General features: G+C 38.1%; 2 protein-coding genes and 2 long non-coding RNA genes across 10 annotated transcripts in view; 2 read left to right on the top strand and 2 right to left on the bottom strand.

The window, feature by feature from the left end:
• LOC310766820 (uncharacterized protein) overlaps window positions 1-22824 on the top strand; it is a gene marked incomplete at its 5' end in the record, with an annotated part of 78542 nt that overhangs the window by 9911 nt on the left and 45807 nt on the right. For 4 of the 5 annotated variants that reach the window (XR_014550425.1, XM_083623479.1, XM_083623480.1 and 1 more), the window contains one exon: window positions 12281-12441. Coding sequence is in view for 4 of the 5 variants with exons in the window: in XM_083623479.1 (XP_083479605.1) it covers window positions 12281-12441 (161 nt within the window). Of the gene's footprint in view, window positions 1-12280; window positions 12442-13145; window positions 13448-22824 lie in introns of those variants that run through there. The other variant, XM_083623478.1, reaches the window with a different exon arrangement.
• The window catches only part of PREX2 (phosphatidylinositol-3,4,5-trisphosphate dependent Rac exchange factor 2), a 107315-nt gene continuing 90944 nt past the window's right edge, over window positions 6454-22824 (bottom strand). For all 3 annotated transcript variants that reach the window (XM_083623167.1, XM_083623165.1, XM_083623166.1), the window contains exons 35-40: window positions 21690-21804; window positions 15882-15948; window positions 13456-13646; window positions 10930-11032; window positions 9888-9955; window positions 6454-9058 (exon numbers count right to left, since the gene is read on the bottom strand). In XM_083623167.1, the coding sequence (XP_083479293.1) occupies window positions 9013-9058; window positions 9888-9955; window positions 10930-11032; window positions 13456-13646; window positions 15882-15948; window positions 21690-21804 (590 nt within the window). In that variant the 3' untranslated portion in view covers window positions 6454-9012. The remainder of the gene's footprint in view (window positions 9059-9887; window positions 9956-10929; window positions 11033-13455; window positions 13647-15881; window positions 15949-21689; window positions 21805-22824) is intronic.
• On the top strand, window positions 15604-16622 carry LOC310766880. The gene is made up of 2 exons (XR_014550494.1): window positions 15604-15633; window positions 16469-16622. It is a non-coding gene; the product is annotated as an uncharacterized lncRNA (long non-coding RNA).
• LOC310766871 lies at window positions 16877-21681 on the bottom strand. Its single transcript, XR_014550484.1, has 2 exons — window positions 21490-21681; window positions 16877-21440 (listed from the first exon to the last, which is right to left on the bottom strand). It is a non-coding gene; the product is annotated as an uncharacterized lncRNA (long non-coding RNA).

Raw genomic sequence — 22824 nt, 5'->3', positions numbered from 1 at the left:
AGGACAAAAATTTGAAAAGATGGAAAGGATTTGCTGAAACAGATAATCGAACTAGAATACAAAAAAGGGAGGTGTGAGGAGGTCAAGGAAATAAGCTAATGAAAGATAAGTTATGGGAAGATTCGCTGTATTTTTCTTTTTGCTTTTTTAATGGATTTTGGGTTTTTTTTGTTTGTTTTTTCTTTCTTTTTCTCATTCTTGTTTTTTCTTTAATGTGATGTGTTGTATTGTTTTTGTTTAAAATGGTGTTTTTTGCTTTTTCTTTCTGTAACCTTTAAAACTTTAATAAATATTATTTTTTTAAAAAAATAGAGCCAAGTGTCAGCAGCATACTGCTGACAACATACTCCAAACCTCCGGACAACACCACCCAGCGACTTCATGTAGATGTTAAACAACGTTGGGGATAGGCTTGATTCCCACATTGCAGAACCCCGCATTGAAGGTTCCACAGGACCTTCTCCAAGCAACACCCTCAGGGAATGACCATACAAGTAGGACTGGAACCACCTCAAAGCGGTGCCACCCACCCCTAGTTCAGATAGTCGCTTCAGAAGGATACCATGGTTGATGGTATTGAAAGCCACTGATAAAGTAATTGCTTGGTCAGAAGTTCACTAAAAATTGGGGCTGGCAGGCATGTCTGGGATGCCTGATTCAGCCTGAGAATTGCATATTTAAAGTTTAGGGACTATAAAGAAGGTGGTCCTTAAGATATCTTTGTCCCAAACTTTGTAGAGCTTTAAAAGTTAATATAAGCACAGTGAAATTCACCTATAAATGAACTGCTTGTGTATTTTTTTTAAGAACACTTGACATCCATTTTCTGTGATAAGATCCAGTAGCAGCATCCTGGCCTCTGTATTCTTGGCTTTTAAAAGTACCTCCCTCCCTCCCTCCCTTTCTCTCCCCTGCTTCCAACCCAGCAAACAGGAGCCAGTGAAGACAGCTCATTCCAGTCAGCTGGCCTAAGGCCAAAATACATTCCTCAATGGACTGGCCAAAGATAGCAGGGAGAAAAAACCAAGACCTTTACTCTCACAGTAATGAGACTTTGTTGCTGTCCCAGATATATTATTCTAGTCACTTCTGTTTTGTACTAACTTAACATTAAATCTTTTCTGCTATGCTGCTACCCTTTCTTCCACTCTGGATTGAAGAGACCTTTTTGGAGCTTTCAGTCTACTTGGGATTTCTCCTAGTTTGCCCTTATCTGCAAAGTTGGCTTCCTCGTCATCTACTTTTATTTCATATAATTCATGGGAAAAAATCACTGGGGTGCCAACAGATATTCTTCAGGGCCCATAATGTTTATCATGGGCTCTTAGAATTGTATAGTTGGAAGGGACCCCAAGGGTCATCTAACCTCCAGCAAGGCAGGAATCTCAACACATGGTCTCCCATCCAATTTGAAACCATTCTGGATGCTGCTTAGCTTTGCAAATGTGCTAGTAGTTTTATTGCAGCACCACACTTTTCTCCATAGGAAAACTATCTACTTGTCCTTTCTCCTCCTTATTTTTTTTAACATTAAGGATCCTTAATGAAACCTGCCTCTTATGCAGCTACTGAATATTTTGGGGGTAACAGACTTACCAAAAGCTTTTTGCCAAAGTCACACAAATGTAAGAATAGGCTAAAATCATGTACAACATTCGTGCATAAATAGAACATTTGTTTTCCATCCCCCAAATCGCAGTACAGTGAGGACATGTGCTATAACTAAACATTCCCCACCATTTGATATCAGTGCTGCTCCACTGTCATATGAAAGGGGAAACATTTCCATTTCTGTAGTGTATCTTCAGAATGCAAAGTGTATTTTCTGTGTGTGCCCATGAAAACCTCTTGTTAATCAGGAGGTCAAGAAGTTATATTTGAAGACGATAAAGACTTCAGTACTTTCATCTTCAAGAATTTCAATTATTGCATATGTAAATATTTGGCCTGGGGAACAGGTATAATAAAATTATGGAATACTAGATTTTTATGATGGAAATATATTTGTGCCAGGCATAGTGAAACACATTGCTGTCACTAGCTGCTTTGGGCATAAGTATGTAAGGATTCCATTTGAGAGATCTGGTAGCAAGTCTTTTCGTTTCTATAGACAATTCTCCCATGCACAGATATTTGTAGGGCTTTCAAGACAGGCCCAGAATTTTGTCAAACCTCCTGACATTCTTGCATTTCCCTTAGTTTTTCCTCTGTCCCTCTGTTTCACTCTCTTGCTATCCTTAGCTAAGCTGCAGAGTGAGCCTATGTTGGCAAAGAGTCATATACATGCAGATGATTTGGGTCTCGCTGTAAAGCTGACTGCTCACAATGGCAGTTTTATACCTTAGAATCTGAGAATTCCCTTACGAGAATCACAAAATGAAAACCCCTCATTTGACAAAGCACTATATGCTTTAGAAAAATGCTTTGTAGGTATAGATTGCTTGGGCTCTTTGTGATGCCTTGTGCAAATGCAACTTTGCCAAGCTCTTAATCATAGCTATGAGATAGAAAAGGACACTTAAGCCATCTCACCACCAGCACCCTGCTTTCCATTCTTCTTTGTGAGCGTGAACAATTGTTTAGTGCTGCATTTACACTAATATATTTACAATAATTAGTGTGTTCCCTGTGAACAAATTCATTTAATATCCTGGTTAAGGTGAGAGCTCTGGTTAATCATGGTAAGCTTCAGTGTGAATGTCATGATACCAGCCAGATGGGTGGGGTATAAATAAACCATTATTATTATTATTATTATTATTATTATTATTATTATTATTAATTTATTAATCTGTACTTACTATACAAAAAGAAATGTATGTGGAAGGAAGTTTATTTAAAATTTTATGGGCTTCAAATGATGAAGGAATAATCTGGTATGTTTTCAGAAACACCTTTGCTGCAGAGTGTGTAAATCCAGTGGTTATTTGTATAGAGAAGACTGGAACAAGTAATACATATGCTAAGGATAGCCATAAAATAAATTTAAGACTACTATAAATATCTTTTGAAAATCATAGTATGTCCCCAGAAATATATGCACAGATATTTCAGAGATTAAAGTATTATATCAAGAATTACAATCAATGAAAGTAGATGAGACAGCTCAGTGATAAAAACCACAATCCCAGAAACAATTCTGAAATCCAGCCAGTTGTACGAATACAAGTGTGGCCTACAAAAAAATGTGGCAATGTGGAGTGCTCCCAGTCAGAGTTCCAGTTAGTTAGCTATGTTCTCCCCCATGATATGCGGTTCCATTCCCACTCCCATCTGGTTTTTGAGGGGGGTTTTCTTTCAGCATTCCATGCTTACTGAGCATGTTTGATAATAGTAGTAGTAGTAGTAGTAGTAATAATAATAATAATAATAATAATAATAATAATAATAATAATAAATTTATTATTTATACCCCGCCCATCTGGCTGGGTTTCCCCAGCCACTCTGGACAGCTCCCAACAGAATATTAAAAGCACAATAAAACGTCAAACATTAAAAACTTCCCTAAACAGGGCTGCCTTCAAATGTCTTCTAAAAGTCAGATAGTTGTTTATTTCCTTGACATCTGATTAGAGGGCGTTCCACAAGGCGGGCGCCACTACTGAGAAGGCCCTTTGCCTGGTTCCCTGTAATTTCATTAGGCTTTTAGGGTGGTTCCCCCTTTAAGGCCCCCCAAAGGGTTTTTATACTTATGGAAACCTTGGAATTCTCCCATGCCTGCTTCAATTTCCCTCCTGTGCATCGATGGTGCCATTTTGTACCACCTCTGAAATTTACAGTGGTACCTCTCGTTACGAACTTAATTCATTCCGGAGGTCTGTTCTTAACCTGAAACGGTTCTTAACTAGAGGCGTGCTTTCGCTAATGGGGCCTCTTGCTGCTGCTGCGCTGCTAGCACATGATTTCCGTTCTCATCATGGGACAAAGTTCTCATCTCGAGGTAATTCTTCCAGGTTAGCGGAGTTTGTAACATGAGGTGTTTGTAACTCGAGGTACCACTGTATTTCCAAAGGAGGAGGAAGTGATTACCAGAAGTTTAACCGTGTTCCCTCGTAATACTGGGAGAGTAGGTAATGAAAGTGTAGGTGAAATTCAGTTTTGGTAACTATGGCTATACTTGCACACTAGCATCTTAATCCTATGCTTTAGCTCAGGTATATGCTCGTATGACTGGTGTGATCACACCAAGACTCTGTTAATTTCAGAGGATGTTAGCATAACAGCCACAATCAAGAAAAGTTGTTTGTGCAGTTCTCACCTCTACATAGCATTGCATCAGGCTCCTTATGTAGTGAAGAAAGCAGCTTGAAAATTCATAATGAGAGGCATTAGGGAAGAGAGAGAAAAAACACCTCCTGTGGCATATATACAGTCTCTTGCATAAATGGACTCTCTGGATCATAGCCAATGTGATTTTGACTGAAGGGCAAGTATTCTTGATGAACTATGTAAATGCACATTATATGCAGTATAAAGGCTCTTAAGAACCCTGATTGTAGAACAGCACTACCATTTCATCATCATTTAACATTTATAAAAACCTAAATTGCACTAGGATCTGTACAGGAATAAAAGTAAACAAGTTCCTGCCCACAGGATCATAATCATAACATTTCAATATATTTCATTATAGAAGATGATGCTTTGATAACTCCTTGGGTTCGTTATTCTCATTCCACCCACAAAATGGGATTTAAAACCCAGTGGTGCAAAAGCAGTATAGATAAATTATAGAATAATCCTATACTTGCATTATGCTGGGTCGGAGTGATGGTGATAAGAGATACACCACCATTTTGCCAGTGGAACAGCTGCTGTATTCAGTGTGTGCTTAGCCCAGCAGGGGAAGAGGAAAATGTATTACCAGGAAATACAAAAGCAATGTAGACAAAGGGACGCACATCCTGGAATCTGCACCCGTCAAGGCAAACAAACAATAAGGCTTGCACACCATCAACACACAGAGGAAGCCAATGAACTTACTTCAAGACCCATACTGTTTATCATAGAACTGTAGAGTTGGAAGGGATCCCAAGGGTCATCTAGTCCAAGCCCCTGCAATGCAGAAATCTCAACTAGATCATACATGACAGATGGCCAGCCAAACTCTGCTTAAAAACCTCAATGGAAAGACACCTGAGGGAGTCCATTCCACTGTTGAACAGCTCTTACTGTCAGAAAGTTCTTCCTGATGTTTAGTTGGATTCTCCTTTCTTGTAACTTGAATCCATTGGTTCAGGTCCTGGCCTTCGTGTGACAGCCCTTTAGATCAGGCATCGGCAATGTTTTGGGGCTACAATTCCCATCATCCCTGACCACTGGTCCTGTTAGCTAGGGATCATGGGAGTTGTAGTCCCAAAACATCTGGAGGGCCGAGTTTGCCTATGCCTGCTTTAGATACTAAAGAGAGAGAGAGCATGCCGTGTACTAGACTTGCTGTTTGATGTTCCGAAGCTGGGCCAGAGAAGAAGCCAATAAAGCCTGATAACCCATTCGGTGCCTGCATGTGATTGATTAGTAGCTTGGAGGGAGGACTCGAGAAAGCTACCCCCTCCTTGACAGTCAATACGCTTCTTAAATTTTGGTACCCAGAACTGGACACAGAACTCGCATGTGTGGTCTGATCATGGCAGATTTGATGGACCTGACTTGGTATAAAGTCTTTACTTGTTACAGTGAATTGACAAAAGGCATCTGATTAACACATTTGTGAGGTATAAATTGTTGCTTTGTTTCAATAGGCCCAATGTTCACACTTGCCTTAAGTGCTAATAATTCTCTTTAAAATGTTCATTGATCTGCAAAGATACTGTTCTAAAGAAAATATATCCTCATATCTATCTATCCATCTATCTATCTATCTATCTAATCTTCTATCTAAATATCTGTGATTGTTTAATAAAACATGTCACTTTATCACAGTGATGGACAAGATTTCATAATTTTGGGTTGGCATAATGACGTCCTCTGAGCTTTCAATTACACAGAGACAGATAGCAATAATATGAACAAGTGATTAGGATTCTATGAGCACTTTTCTTTCAAACCTAATTAAATGTCATACAGATTTGATACCAGAATGCTGGCGTAGGAGATGCTTCCAGCTGCAAGCTTTGAACGCTGCCTGGTCATTTATCTTCTAATCTAAGCAATATATGGAATTGCAATGGACTCCCCATACTTCAGGGGATATAGCACAGTTTTTTAAAAAAAACAAGTATGTACAAGTCAGCAATTTTTATTTTGAAGAAAAAGCACCCACACTGGGCCCCTGTTTTGATCATGCCCCTGATGCAGCTTAGAGCCCTGTGCAAGTTGTCCACCAAATATTGCCCTTCCCAACTGCTAGTTGTCTTCAAAGGTGCTAAAAAGTGTGAAAAGCAAAAGTAAACAAAGTGTTATATGCATTGGTGCTATATAAATTAGTAATAATGAAAAGAACCCCACAGGTTATACATATGACAAGTTTATTATTGTTTGGTGCTATTCCATTTTTATATAGACTTAAAATATTCAGATATCTAATAAAAAAGAGAATGATATGCAGTATTGGTCATACTCAGAGTAGGCCCATTGAAATCAATGGACTTTCTCCAAGTATGAATAACATTGGATATCACCTGGAATGTATTACACTGTAAGTGATGATGATATGATGGACACAAAGATATACATAGAAAAATAATTTGATTCAAATCCATACTAAGAGGAGGTGTCATTTTTATTTACCAATGTTACAGTCAGAAAAGTTGAAGTATATGGCTACAAATATGGGAGATTTAAAAGAAACTAGTGATAATACTTTGTAGTTTTCTTTACATATGTATACTTTTTTTTAAAAAAAGCAGCAATGTTCTAGATTTCTTACTGAGTAATTAAAAAAATATATTCTCCCTTTGCAAAATCTAGTACTGCAAGAATGAGCAAAAAATTGAAAACAACTAACCCCCGCCCCCCAAAGGACACATAAGTTTACTGGATTTCTTACACTATATACATGATGCTACAGACTAATAGTGCTGCTATAATCTTTAAAAATTGGTAGGAATATATGATAGTAATGATAGGATGAGTCACCAATATGAGTTCAGTAGAAATATGTTCCAGGCACTATTAGAATATACTACATTGTGCTTTTGAACTGTAGTAGCAATCATCCTGTCTAAAAGGCAGGATTTCTAAGCCAAGATTCCTAAGATGAAATGAAATTTATAGCCCAGTCAGATAAGTGATGAATAATATGATTTTGCAGTGAACAATTTGAAATTATTCTTACATTTTAGAACCTGAATGCTCCAAATATATACCCTAGATACATTTAAACATAAAGTTCAGTATTTTAGAAGTGATAATAACAGTTCAGAAAGTGAATTCTGCATGTTACATATCCTTGAAGTAAACAATTAGTTGCTTACTATATACATCATACTACCATATCATGGCTGCTGCTTCAGTGACTAAATTCCTGGGCTACTTCTGAGTAGACATATAGTCTAGCCTCTCCCTGATAGTGGTCAGCTAGATCAATTTTGCCTTGGGGTGGGATATTTTTAACATTAATTTTATAATCAGGCAAGCTGTTAATCCTCTGCATTTCTAGATGATATTTACATGTTTTATTGTGAAGTTTGTATATTTTGCTCTATCTTCTCTGTTTTTCTTTTCACTGTCACTCTGTCCCATGGTTGATTGCGACATAAATTTGATGTCATTTCTGACATAAATTTAAGTATGCTGTCAGCAAACTTTAGTTTTCAAAATGTTTGCTTTTCTTTTAGGATACTGATACTACATAATTTGCCAGGTAGTTTAAAGAAAGATTAGAGACCTCTAATTATGTAATAGTTGATAGAACTTTTTTGTATTCTTATGTAAATGTAATTCACACTCTTATCTTTTACCCAGAAGTACAAAAATATAAACGACTGCATGTTCTCAGATTCAGCATTTTCAAAAATCCCTTATGCCATGGAGTTCACTATCACAGGAAACACTCTTGTCAGTGGTTCCTGAATAATTATTAAGGAGTCTAATTATGGTAATGGAATCTTGGGACTCTTCAGAATCCACCTGTCGCTTCTAGCATCTGATCTCAATGTGAAATAAATTGAGCATCTCATGCCGAATATCACTTATTGTCAAGTCATGGAAAGTAAACACAACATTCCTGTATCTAACACCCATGTATTAGGAATAATGCTTTTCACATAATCCATTTGCAATCATCTACTACCATCACCATCCCTTTTCTCAAATCTATTTCAATTATTACATAGAAAATGCAGGCCAGAAGTGTATAGGAGGCATGTTTTTCCTGTAACTGTGAAGTGGAACTCCAGAAATCTTGCCCCCAGTGCAGTCTTCGTGCTTCAGATAAAACTCATTATAAGGTATGATCTTCGTGTCCCACTTTGCAGGTTTAGAAAAGCAGGAACACAAATTCACTTGTACTTTTTCTATTCCTATTAGCTTTCGAGTCTGCTTTTAGTATGTAACCATATCCTCAGCAAAAAGGTAATTTCAAGTATAGCTCCAACTTACAGTATTAGAATATTGGAGGTGGACGCAATTATCTGTGCAAGAAACTGCAAAAGTATAGCGTAACAACTTGAAACTAGTATTATTTTATCTTCCTCTGAATCAAAACTTTTTGAAAGGGTCTTTTAATAGTGGCTTTTCCATTCTGTGTTATACCTTTGTGTTCATACAGTTACCAGTACTTTAGCGGGTGAAGCAACTGTTGAAGCAACCACCTGGTTGGCACTGTTGAAGCAACCACCTAAAATGCAGACTTATTCCAGTGTAAATGTCCTAAATATTACTTCACCAAGCAAGCAGATCAGATCTAGGTATCTGCTTTTTCCAGAAATAGTTGTTCCTCAATAGCTAAGCCATATTTAAGATGAAGCACTGCTGTATCTGGAGCTACGCGCTGTTGTTCATCAAGACACATTCTAGGGAATACTAGTGTCATGGAAGCTAGAATTTTGATCATTCCTCCAATAGGAGTCTTTACTCTTCTCCAACAGCAGGTGGTGGTTGACACAGTTTGTATAGCCTGCCAAAAACAAAGAACAATTATAAAAGTGCCTGAGTTTTGTGAAACTGTCTAAAACATTTAAACTTTCTACTAACTACTGGAGAGCAGGGGTGGAAGTAATTTTCAGGCCCCCAACCTGCCCAGTATTTTGCCTGACCAAAGGTGGCAACTCTAGTTCAAATGAGTATCCGGAATAAAAGAAAATATCTGTTTAGCTCATGAAAATATGCCCCAATCTAGGCAAGTTACACCCGAGCTTTCAAAAGAGTTCATTAGAAAGATCCATTAGAAAGAAGACCGCCAAAGTATGGAATCTCAAGCGTTACCACAGCCGGGGCAAGACATATATACAGTATATGTTAATAATGTTCAGTGTAAAACTAATTATGCACATTCCAACTCTACCTCCAGCAGGGGGGCTGGTATGAACCAAAACATTTACAACAAAAGGGAGAGAACTGACCATTCACTTGGCAGTCACATTTAAATGTTTCCAGAGAAAAATAAACAACCCCCAAGGTAATAGGCTCTTAAATACATCTCCAGGGATCAAAGGAATTTCACCCAGCTCCTAGTTTAGCCCAATCAAGATCTTTTCCTAAACTGGCTAAAACTATATTACAATGGCTTTGTAATAATCAAGTGCTCAACTCCGCCAGAATTGGCATTTGGTACGTAACTGCATAAGCTCCAAAAGTATGGGTATCCCTAAGAAACAAACAAAAAAAAAAACCACCCTGTACTTCAATATCAATAAAAGTGTGGTCTGAGTCTAGGTAAAGTATTTGACAGAAATTGGAGAAACAATAGTCTTGGTCACAGGCCATTGATTGCAATGTTTCGTTACCTTGGAGCAGATGGTGGTGTTCGGTCCCGAACTCCTAAATTCTTGGCAGTGTTCTGCACTCGTGCTCCCTGTAAGACAGAAAAATGATTGTGCTTCTAATAGAGTTATTCCTTAAAAAACGGAGGAGGAGGGGGCTCTCTACCAGGACATTTACAGGGTTGTTCATTTAAACAAAATGGTCAAATATTGGATACCTAAACAATCATTTTTCCTTGCTGATTGGGGAATAGAAGTTGCCCCAAAGCAGCAGTAAGTAACTGAAGAGTTGTTTGTGGCTTCAAAAAAAATAATCGAATAAAAAAGACTGTTCCCACTGCACCTTCAGTTTCTAAAGGCAGAATTCCGACCAAACATTCAAAAGCCTGGAGAGGTTCAAAGAATGGTCAGCACCTGTGCTATCCATAATGCTTTATTTCCTCATAAAATGTAACAAATTCAAAAAATATATACCAAAGTTATCTATTGGGAAAACTACAAGGTAGATGGCAATTAAGATCAAAACAGACACATCCATTGCTGCACTGTAAACGTTATGTTTTATGTTTTGACTATCTCAAGGTCATGCTGAGCCGGGAGAGATAAATTCATGCGCTCAGCGAGCTGGGCATTCTTACTTTCATTTTGTACCTCGCACCTTGCAGTTTTTTCTCTGGTGTTTTGTTTTGTGTTTTCTAACGAAGCCATGGCACGCTGGAGGAGTAGTGGCACTACCATCAGTGCCAATTTGGGGCACAATTGTGCCGATTTTGAGTGAGATCTCGCCCCAAATGGGCATAATCTTGCTTGAAATCAGCACCACTTCTTTGCCGAGGTGATGGGGCAGCAGTGGGCCCCTTTGGATTGATGGCCATGGCTCTAACCACCTGCCTTGGCTGAGAAATCCTGGGTTCCCAGGCCCAGTCCTGTTCAACCTGCAAATGTGTTAAATATTAATGTACTTTCAAATGGATAGAATTGCTTCCTAAGGCCAATAATCCAACTGGGGGGAAACTGAGCATTGGGTAACGAAAATGTAACGTATCAAAGCGATAAAGAAGCTTACTTGTTTGCGCATCACATCTGTAGCTTGCAGGATATAGCGAGGAGGTAGGCCATGACTCCGAGCAAGAATTATAGCCTGTTCCAGAGTGACACTCAGAGTGCACCTGCAATACAAAATCAGATAAATGAAGGAGATCAAGTTTTATTGTGTTCCAGTTCTCTGTGTAAAAATGTGTAGTCATGTTGGTCCATTAGAACAAAAATCCAAAGCTGCTGTATTCATTAAGTCCAAAAAAGTCAAAATAGTGAGTAGCCTTTCTTTCTAGTTCTACAGAACTCTTCTTACCATCTAGAACACACACAAGGGAGGGGCTTATTCCGGAGCAAAACACACAAGCCCCGCCCACCAGATACCAAGCGCTCTACTATTCAAATTAGGCTCAAGTGTTTTTCTTGCAGTTTTATGATGCAAACATGTTGAAACTGTGCACCACATGAAAATCAAAAGACTGTGGGAAACTTCCTATTGAATTTAAAGAGCAATTTTATCATTTTTTTCTCAAATGGGTAAAACTCAAGTTTATAGAACATATTTTGGATTTTCATTTGAGAAGACAAATTTGCACCTAGATGATCCAAGCCTACTGCTCTTATCCACTGGGCAACACATATACTTCAATCTGATGAATATTTACTTAGTGGTAAATTAAACTGAGCTGAATTCTATTGTAAATTGTTGTGATCTGCTGCAGGGTGGGGTGGCATTTTGTGCTTGCAAAGCAGCTAGAAACCAACCAACCAGGGCATCTAGGATTGTAGTTGTGGCCTCAAAATCCGAAAACAGAAGATTCTCCCTCTTTAGGATTATGCTAATTTTAATAAATGATTGTGAATTTACATAAATGATTAATTTGTATACATTATAGTAAATCTGTTTCATATAGCACTGTGAGGGTTAATAAGTACATTTATTTTCTTTCTGGTTTGATCCTATTCAGATGATACACTTGATTGATATACATGTCTGTCTGGAGAGATACAGGATTTGTTGCTTTAATGTAAAATTGGAAAATGCACTGTAATAAAAATCAAAGCAAAAGTAATTGCTAACTTTTCAGAAGCTCAAATATTAGCTTCGATACTGGAATGCAAATAAACCTTTCAAGCATTTTTAGCTTAGTACTGCTAAGTACAGTTCAATTTGGACTCTGTGGAAGAAATAACAAACAAAAAAGCCAGGCTCCATCCACTCTCCATACTAAGCTGAAAGATAGCTAGGACCTGGATTTGTATTTAACTAAAATAAAAAGCTGATAACGTAATTTGTTGCCAATGGTCGTTTTCTGTGAACTCACATCGTTAGTATACATACACATAATCCCTTTAAACTACATTTATTCTCTCTCTTATAGAAAGGATAGGATTGTTAAGTCCATTCAACATTTGATCCTGACTGACCTGGGTCCTGTGACTGTCTCCATGTTGGAAACCCTTTGCACAAGTAAGGCAGCCTGCTTGAGGTTAACACCAATCACGCATTGGCTGGGAAGTGTCCGCAGTGCGCATCAAAGAGGTGAGGGTCACTGTGCATGTTTCCACTTGCCCTTTTGTACATTCAGACTGAACATCTGAAGAGGGCTTTAAAGTTCTTAACCTCAGCAGGTCATGTAGATTTCAAAAGATTATAAATTTCTTACTGCTTTGAGAACACTTGCATTACTCTAAAAATAAGGTCTTTTATTTTAACGTTTGGTTTTATTTCCACATATTTTGAAAAAAACGCCCTACCATCTGCTACTTACTCATTCTGTTCTCTTGGTTGGGTTTTGCTAATTAGTGACCTTTAAATAAATTAGTTCTTTATTCATGAGAAGAGTCAAAACCATTCAAGATTTAATACAAAAGGCAGAGAAAGCAGATTAAGTTTAGATTCTTAAAACCAGTGCTTTTCTTCTGGGGGTACGCATACCCCTAAATATTTTGTGAATCTTTGTACTTTTGTCCATTTACTGTCCCCCCCCCCCCATTTGAACTATAAAATGGTGATTTTCTTGAGTCAAAATGAGAGTACCCCTAAACATTTTCTTTTTTTAGAAAAAAAGCACTGCTTAAAACTGCCAATTGGGTTCTCACTTCTGAGCTGTCCTCACATGCCAGTCCACAAAATGGCTTATATTCCTCTCAGACCAGTAGGAGGCATGCATCTAGGAAGCATTGTGGTATACCTAGAAGCAGCATCCATTTAATTTTTGTTACGTAATATCTTTCTTACTCAAGTGAAACCCAGTTTGCAGTGTGGCACCCAAGACAATCTAGACAATGTTATTAGCTATTCAAGAGCAACACCAGAGTAGAGTAGTTCACAAGGAGATAGCTCTCAACCACATTTGGGACAGCAACATTTTTAATACATGTTTTACATAATGTAAAAAATAGTGTTACATATTCTTATGCTAAGCCACCTCACAGTCAGTCACAATAGCTGTACACACATTTTCAGTTCTGAATAAAAAAGGTTTCAATAAATCATTATTATTAGAACTGGGTGACAATAGCAGCAATCAAGAAAAGTGATAAATTACCATACCGGTGAACTCCACTATTGCACATGATGATATGGCAAGCTCCAAGTCTGCTACAGAGTTCTGAAGAGACTGACAGCAGTCCAACTCCTGAGGCACTGCATGCGGTGTAAGCACAGGATGCTGTGCGCTTGGATCTTATGAATGACACCATCAGTCGGTAAAGTTCATCCAGAGAATTGATGGGCCGCATCAGCTGCAAGTGACAATGCTGTTGTCATTAACATATACTCACTGCCTCAAGAAGAAAGTAATGAATTCTAAGTTCATCAAAAACCAAACTGTAATTTCTCTTAATGACATGAGAATAAATAAATTCAGAGCATAGGTACCATGGCATCCTGAAGACAGCCTATTTGTCCTTCATGTAGAAGATAAGCAACTTTAGGTCCCATTACAGTGGTACCTTGGTTGTTGAATGTAATCCAATCCGGAAGACCGTTCGACTTCCAAAATGTTCGACAACCGAACCAGGGCACAAAGGGAGAATTTCAATTTCAATTGTGAAAATTGAAAAACATGCAGCAGAAGCCGTTCGACTTCCAAGGCGCTTTCGAAAACTGAAGCAATTACTTCCGGGTTTTGGGATTCGAAAACCGAAACATTCAGCTTCCGAGACACTCGAAAACCGAGGTACCACTGTACTAGGACAAAGACAGGCACAGCTGTAGCTGGCCCCTTAGCAATTATGTAACAAAAGATCACAGCTTTTGTTCTTTAATTAGGTAATTAAAGGAAATTAACAGTGGAAACTTTTTAAACAGGCAGATTACACTTTCTAGTGAGACAAAGAAAAGGAAATGGAACTAATGAACTGTCATACTTACAATAGAGATTTCCCCCCCTGAAAACTCTCTCTTATATTCACATTCTCAAGGAAGACAGGGTTGTAGCTCCAGAGAGCTCTACTGATTTCTGCTGCTAACAGTTCCTTTAGTGGGGTAGGAGAGCTGGAAAAAAGATTCACATCTGACAACCAATGCACCCCTTTGGTTTCAGATAGTACATGGTAGACGAGTCTAGAAAGCCTGGGACACAAATTTTCACGGTCCTCTAACAACTATGATGGCTCATTTACCAGAAGTAATGTATTTAGCATTAACTCTGGAAGTGTATATTCGATTCTGGCCAAACTAAGCCTCCTAGAGCCTTTGTGTCCCGTGCTTTTTAGACTTATCTACCATGTACGAAGATCATGGCCACTGGTCCCATCACCTCCTGGCAAATAGAAGGGGAAGAAATGGAGGCAGTGAGAGATTTTACTTTCTTGGGTTCCATGATCACTGCAGATGGTAACAGCAGCCACGAAATTAAAAGACACCTACTTCTTGGGAGAAAAGCAATGACAAACCTAGACAGCACCTTAAAAAGCAGAGACATCACCTTGCCAACAAAGGTCCATATAGTTAAAGCTATGGTTTTCCCAGTAGTGATGTGTGGAAGTGAGAGCTGGACCATAAAGAAGGCTGATTGCTGAAGAATTGATGCTTTTGAATTATGGTGCTGGAGGAGACTCTTGAGAGTCCCATGGACTGGAAGAATATCAAACCTATGCATTATTCAGGAAATCAGCCCTGAGTGCTCACTGGAAGGACAGATCCTGAAGCTGATACTCCAATACTTTGGCCACCTCATGAGAAGAGAAGACTCCCTGGAAAAGACCCTGATGTTGGGAAAGATGGAGGGCACAAGGAGAAGGGGACGACAGAGGACGAGATGTCTGGACAGTGTTCTCAAAGCTACCAGCGTGAGTTTGACCAAACTGTGGGAGGCGGTGGAAGACAGAAGTGCCTGGCGTGCTCTGATCCATGGGGTCACGAAGAGTCGGACACGACTGAACGACTAAACGACAACAACCATGTACTATCTGAAACCAAAAGTGTGTGTTGGTTGCCAGACGTGAAATATATTAGCATTATTTTCAGCTCTTCTACCCCACTACTTCTGCCCTTTCTATTCCATTTCTGATGCTTGTGCCTCCTGTTTTATGCTTTAAGGTTCATACATATGCACGTGCCCAAAATAGTCACTTATAAAGGTTTCATCTTATTAGCTTACATAAGTAAGTTTACGCTCTGCCTCCATGACTGGAAGCTGTGTACTTTTGAATACCAGTTGCTGGAAAGTGTAGGAGGGGATGTTGCTTGTAAAACAAACAAATATGGCAGCAGCAGCACTGGAAGGTATGGTATAGCTGAGTGAGCTCTGCATTGTGAGTAACCTAAATCTCTGAAACATAAGAAACTTCCCTGATAAGGACCCTAAGGAGTAGGTTCCCCTCCTTCACATGATTAATCCAGTTTTTAAGCTTAGTATGTCTCAAGAAATAGAATGTTTTCCTTGTGGACAATTTGCATTGCACTATTGCTCTTAAGGAATACCTAATTCGGATGATGAAACAGTTTAATTAACACATTCTTATTTCGTTTACCTTATCTATATAAGCAGCTTTTGATGTTGAATTAGGTGGAAGATTTGACTTGTCCAAGTAAAATGCCCTAAAAAAAATAAACATCTACAATGGGTTAATTGTTCAAGAACTTTTATAATGTACTTTTAAAGCAAAGACCTTTAGCCTCTTTGTGGCATTTTAAAGCATTCACAACACAAAGAACCATCATGCAAATTAGTGATGGGCAAATGTTAATTTAATGCTACCCTCCCTTGAAACTTATTGTGAAAAATATTAATAATTTTGAGGCAAGCTGTCCTGAAAATTAAATGTACCCCACCATATGGTGCAAGCCAAAGCTTTCATTAATATAAAATATGCTAACCCTTGGAAACAGACTTAGTTAAAAGTTGTAGAATGAGAAAATCTTAGTTTGCATTACAAAAGCAATTCTTTAGAATATATGACCTTCACAGGGTCATGTTTACAGCAGCTTGCATACAATCTACTGCAATTAGTAAGAGTCTGGAAAAGTAGATCATGAATGGCTATGGGTAGTTCAGGACCCAAGTTCAAATACTTTACTTTCAGTTGAACAAATGAAGAGCACTTTTTTTATTATATAGGTGTTGATTTTATGGTCTACAAAATAACCATGAAGGAATCAGTCAACAGCAAGCATAGCACCCAGGGAGCTATGCAGATTCTGGGGTGTGCTATCTCCTTCCTTCCATTTGTGTTTGTCGTGCTTATGAGGAGAATAAAAGGATTTGAACCCTGCCTGTATGGGTGCCTGGGGACTAGCTCTAGCACAGTAATTGCTAGCATGCTTCACTAGCTGGTTGAGTTGGGGTGGGAGGATATTGTGGTGTCATATTGCAATTTCTCTGTGCAGTGATGCCAGGGCTGTGATTATGTTCTTTCCCCTGTGTCACAAGTTCTTTAGTTATTTCCATATATTGAGTATATTAGTGGCAGCACAGCCCACAAGCTGCCACTGGTGGTGTTCCATTCGACCCCACTCGTGTTTGTCATTTCTTATTTTATTTTTACACTCTTTTGGTATTTTTAAAGAATGTCTTGTTCCCATCTCTTCCTGGGCTGAGCATGCATTGTATTTGGCAGCCATTTTACCAGCAAAGCAGAAACATTTATCAGTTTCCTGTGTAATACAAATATAGGACAGTTCAGCCCTCACACGAGATAGGTTTTCAGAGTGTAACTTATGTGAACATGAAATAATTAATACTACTAAGTATTATTATTATTTATTAAATTTGTATACCACCCTTCATCCAAAGATCTCAGGGTGGTTCAAACCATGAAAATACAAAATAAAAGTGAAATGCATAACAAAAACAAAACAAACCCATAACCCGCCCTCCTACAAACACATTTAAAATGTTAATCAGCCCAAGGCCTGGTTGAAGAGGAATGTTTTCATCTGGCACCTAAAGTAGCTGACACTTGTAGAAAATTTGAAAGTGCTACACTTGTATAGCTTTGTACAATATGATCTTCTGTATTTCTGAGAACACGGTGAGCTGAGGACAGCATACAAATTTCCAAAGTACTTCACTTAATTACTAAATGCCTGTTTAGGACCTTAATCAAATGTTACGAGGAAAGCTAATGGGAAACTTGGAGTAATGCCCAAAGCGAGGCAGTATTTTCTAATCTGCCTAGAGTGACAAGTGTGAAATCATAATACTTACTCCATGGATAGGCAAACTAAGGGCCAGGGGCCAGATGCGGCCCAATCACCTTCTAAATCCAGCCTGCGGATGATCCAGAATCAGCGTGTTTTACATGAGTAGAATGTGTCCTTTTATTTAAAATGCCTCTCTGGGTTATTTGTGGGGAATTGGAATTTGTTCATTATTTTTTTTCAAAATATAGTCCGGCCCCCCACAATGTCTGAGGGACAGTGGACCGGCCCCCTGCTGAAAAAGTCTGCTGACCCCTGACTTACTCAATGTGCAGAAAATATTAGCTTTGCCATTCTGAAAATGTGGGAGAATTTTTTTTTAAAGGTAGAAATTATATAGGAGTAAGACCCATGTCAGTCTTAATGAGAATTGTTGTTATGGGAACATGCCTTACATATAACAAGATAAGGTTTAAAGCTGCCATTTGATGTTTGGAAGAAATCATAGTTTCCACATTATATTTGAATACAGGAGATTGGTTTGCTGAAATCATGTAACTATACAGCAACCAGGATCAAATGGTAATTAGGTCTAAACTTATCTAAATCATGCACCATAGAAAACAGGGTCAGGGAAATAAAAAGTCAGGAAGTGCAATAAAAGAACATACGAGATCCAGTTGAATTCCAAATATGGTTATGGTTTAAACACACACACGCCCACACACAATGGAGCATGTAAGTTCACATACTTGAATATATAAATAATCCCTCCTTTTTATTATAATATACTTTCTAAATTCTACCAACATTTCTTATGTATTCTGCATGCTTTATATTTTGTAATATAGCTTCATTTGCATGGTCACAGAAAGCAAATTGAAGGTCTAATGACTACTAATTTCGTTGTGAATAAAAATCTCATTACTAAAATTTTGTTTGCAACTCTAACTCTTTTTTATATTTCACTATAGTTCTCCATTGATCATATATGTTTACACAGAATCGTAGACTTCTTGAATTATGAAATATTAAATTTGTGATGTTATTTGGAATTATTCTGAATTGTAAAACACAAATTTAAGCTGGCTATTGTTAGAGTTATCATTGGTGTAGTTGTCATACTGTACCCCTGCTTAACTCTGTAAAGTGAAGAAAAGGGGGAAAGTACTTATAGAGGATAAAAAACGTATTTGTCCTCACAAAGAAGATGGAGTTACTAAGTGAGCTTTCTCAGTATCTCTGCTGTTCAGATAATAAAAAGGGTTTGGGAAATCCCCAGAACAGGGAGAAGTCCTATTGTACAGGCAGAAGCCCTTTGCCAACCAGATGATTTTGGTAGATATAGCCCAACCTTTTCACCTGTGTTGTTGCAATCAACATTTCCTTGGCTTCTAAAATTCTATTAAAATATAAGAGACAGGAAGAATTTTTCAGTAAGAAAAATACATGGCAGACAGATGATCTCCATAATTATTTATTTTGTAGTATGATTGGGAAATGCTGTTTAGACTTCTAAACTTTATTTTTCTTACACAAGGAAGACTTCCTTGTAAGAAATAAAAGAGGGCAAAATTCCATTAAAAATATTTATTTGAATAAATGCAAATGACTATTAAGCAAATCAGGTTTGCTTTCAGCTGAAAGGCATATTTTTCATAAAGTTGAAATAGTAATTAACTATTCCTGGTTGAAAGCAATTCATTTATCAATTTTGTTCTAGTGCACAACTGGAGAATTCAAATTGTCAAAAGAGGTATGTGGATAGGGAGCTATTAGCAGAAGATTTGTTTTCTGTAAATGAGTTCACACAAAATATTCTTCAAATGGATTGCATCTTATGCTTGGGAAGGACCACATTTGTTTCCACAAAAGAATGGAGAACACTGGCCACATGGAAGCATTTTCCACTATTTTTTAAACAGCTTGTAGTTCTGAAGCTACTACCCAAATTACATGGTAGTTACTCAGGCGCATTCCAAGTTTGGAGGCCCTTGTTAGACTGCAGACAGGTCAGCTGCCAGCCTACGATAACGTAGCTGCATATGATGTCCCCAAACTTCTCACTCACATTAATTCTGCTGCTCCTGGTGTGTGCACATGTAAGGCGGTGGCACCAGGCAGTTTGTGCATGCAACCCAGTGCTCCAATCAGTTCTGCTGCTGGGGTCCCCACACAAGTGCCCTTCTAATAGCCATGCTCTCCTATGGTGAGTATTGGAGGAGCTGAAAACAGGGCTGTCACAATTAAGATGGTAGGTCTGGAAAGTATTGGCATGCAGCCTGCAGCTCCAACTAGCACTGCCCTGCAAGTTCTTGCTGGCTGCCATGGCCGTGGTAAAGAGGATGGGCCAATATGTCTCCTGGCTGGAGCCAGGCCCACTTAGATTCCATAAGAGAAAAGAGAAAATCAGATGTAAAGAGCAAGAGATATGAAAAAAATAAAATTTTATTTCGTTTTAGAATTGATTTATGGTAATGCATTACTACTGTATTTGATTTCTTCCTTTCACCTAATTTCCCAAGATTATGAAGAGATTAATTGATTTAATCAAAAGCTCCTGTAATTATACTATGTTTATAATGCTATGCCTAAATTTTTGCTAATGTATCACTAAGTTCCCCATAGCTCTTAATAATTGCTGAGCTTTCATATATACCGCAATAAAGGTGTTTAAAAATCTTTGCTGACTTAATTACTTTCTCCCTTTTGAGCAGCATCTTCCCATCAGCAAAACATAAGGTCAGGGTAAATTTACACCATTAACCTCTCCCCCAACTTGAAAACAGAAAATCAGCATACCATTTTTCTTGCAAAAATGCCAAGGAAACAGAACTAGTAAAGTCTAATTATAAAACACAACAGCAATCTGGCTGAAAGTTTGACAAGAATATATAGAGCCATTAAAATGAGACTAGGGCAGATGCTAAAAGATTTATCTGCACCTTTCTAAATTCTCAAGGTAAGTAGTTTCCTGGCTATTACCATGCCTTAGCTGATTGCAGCACCCTGGTTTTTCACCTAGTACACAGCGTGTTCCTTATAGGCTACCATGTATATGTTGAAATCTGGAGCAAATGGGAAGTGAGGAATTTCACAGCAGACTGGCTTTTATTGTCTCTTCAAAAGCAGCATGGTGTGCATTGGAATGGAATTAGGTCAGTAGGGTTTGGAAGAATGTCCCATCTTGTAGATGCTTAAATCTGCAGCCTAGTTAACTCTGTCTTGTCTCCTGTTTTCCTTCAAAACATTTGGCAAACTACTTGTATCAGATTATATTAAAATTATAGACAATCATAATGTTTATGAAGCTTGAAATGAACATCAGGTATGTGTGCTTCTCCCTTCCCTTGCCCCACCTCTCCACTCCTCCTGTGCTGGCTTCAGCAAGGAAATCCTGGTGGTGTTCTAACTATAAGTTACCTATTATGTCCAAAATGGGGAACCCTGGTTTAATATTTCAGCTATTTCTTACCTACCCTTCACCACAAGATCCCAGTGGTGGTTGCAACCATATAATCATACAATATTAAAATATAACAAAACAATTTAGAACAAACCAGAGAATGTACAACAGGCATGGTCTCTTAACCAGGATATTAAGATATGAACTGATTCAGTACAAGAGAGGAATGTACATGTAGACCTGGTGCTCATTCCCTTTGTAAACTATAGTTTATTTATGAAGTTGGATCATTACATCCAAACCGTCTTTCATATGAGAGTACAAACACTTGCAAGAAACGCTACAGAATGTTAAGAATTATTTTTAATAAGCGAATTAGTCAAACTAGTTGCATTTAAGATAACGATGTTGCTGCTGCTATTTATACAGGGCCATCAGTATGCATAGTGCTTTCCAGAGACTAGAGAACAGTTCCCTACTGTGAAGAGTTTCCAGTCTAAAATTTGCAAAGAAGAGGAAGGGGTGGCAATATTCATTTATTCAGCTGCACATGCTTAGGCTGAGTTGCAATAGGGCCTGGGAGCCATACTGACTAAAATTTAGGTATTCCTACCTGAACTAATTTGTAGGTCAGGTTGATACCAATGCATATTAACAATAGTTTGCAATCCTAAAAGATGCTTGTGCTTAGAGAGCCACTAAATAGGACTTCGCTTGCCCTTTACTTGTTTCAAGAGTGTGACTCAAATAGGAGTTCTTGGATAAGACACATATAGATAAGCAATTACCTTACCTGAGTTTTTGGTTATATTGTTTCACTTTTTCCAATGAAGCTGCATTAATCTGGGCTTGAAATTCTTCTACTGATACATTGTCCCTGTAATAATAGCCTTCCATGCTTTCTAGGGCTACAAAAGAAAATTAATATAAGTATCCATATGATTCTTTTCCGATTAAAATATGTCTAAGATATGCTGAAGCCCCCTGAATGGATCCATTTGATCTGGAACCCTGCACAGTCAGGATCTCATATCATGGGAGCTGCCTGTGTGTTTGGCAGACTCTGCAGACATATATGCAGCCTCCTATAGATGGGTGGCTGTGGAATGAATTCTGAGAGTGCAGCAATAGGTTCAGTGCCATAGTCCCACTCTCTCTTTCATATGATTTCTAATTTCTGTACTGTTTCTGTCACTGCAATTAGAAGGAACCATTTCAATTTATTCTTCAAGTATTGGCAATGCTCCTTACACATCCAGCTAGGTATGCATAGGATTGCAGCCTTAATCTTTATTCATTGCTGAGTCTTTACCTACTCATTTAACAAGAACTTATGCAAATCTAAAGCTGATAAAATTAGAACTTAATAGGTGAGTAATCTCATTATTACATTGAAATTGGAACACGGTAACTGACATTTGAGGGAAGGAGCATATTAATAAAAGATTTTGCAATTAGGAATCGCACCACTTTGATATTATAAAATTTTGAGGACTTGTCCCTCTAGGGAACAAATTGAAAATGTTCCCAATAAACACAATTTTGTTGCAAACAGCATGTGGGTTCACAGGCTTAACTGTATACTGAATATTAATTCTGCTAAAAGTTCGTTAAATGGCCAGTTAATAAATAATTCATTTCTTGCCCAACCGCTTGCGTGCTGTAAAAGTCCTTAGCTTTCTTTCTGTACAAAAGATAGTTAATGATGTTGGTCAAATTATATACCCTTATCCTTGCATTAGAGTCATAACTAGCGCATGGGACCGTACAACCTACAGAGGTGCTTATTCAATAATCCGGGAATAGGGGTCAGTTTAAAGGCATTTTCTTTTTCCATTTCAGCAAGAATAGAAAATGACTGCATATAATAACTCCAAATCTAATTCCAACTCTAGTCATAGTTAAACCCTAGACAAGAATGCACGTCT

This window comes from Podarcis filfolensis, assembly GCF_964270895.1.
Source record: "Podarcis filfolensis genome assembly, chromosome: 7".
Lineage (NCBI taxonomy): Eukaryota > Metazoa > Chordata > Lepidosauria > Squamata > Lacertidae > Podarcis > Podarcis filfolensis.
Note: the sequence above shows the minus strand (reverse complement) of the source record. Positions and strands in the feature narration are given on the sequence as shown.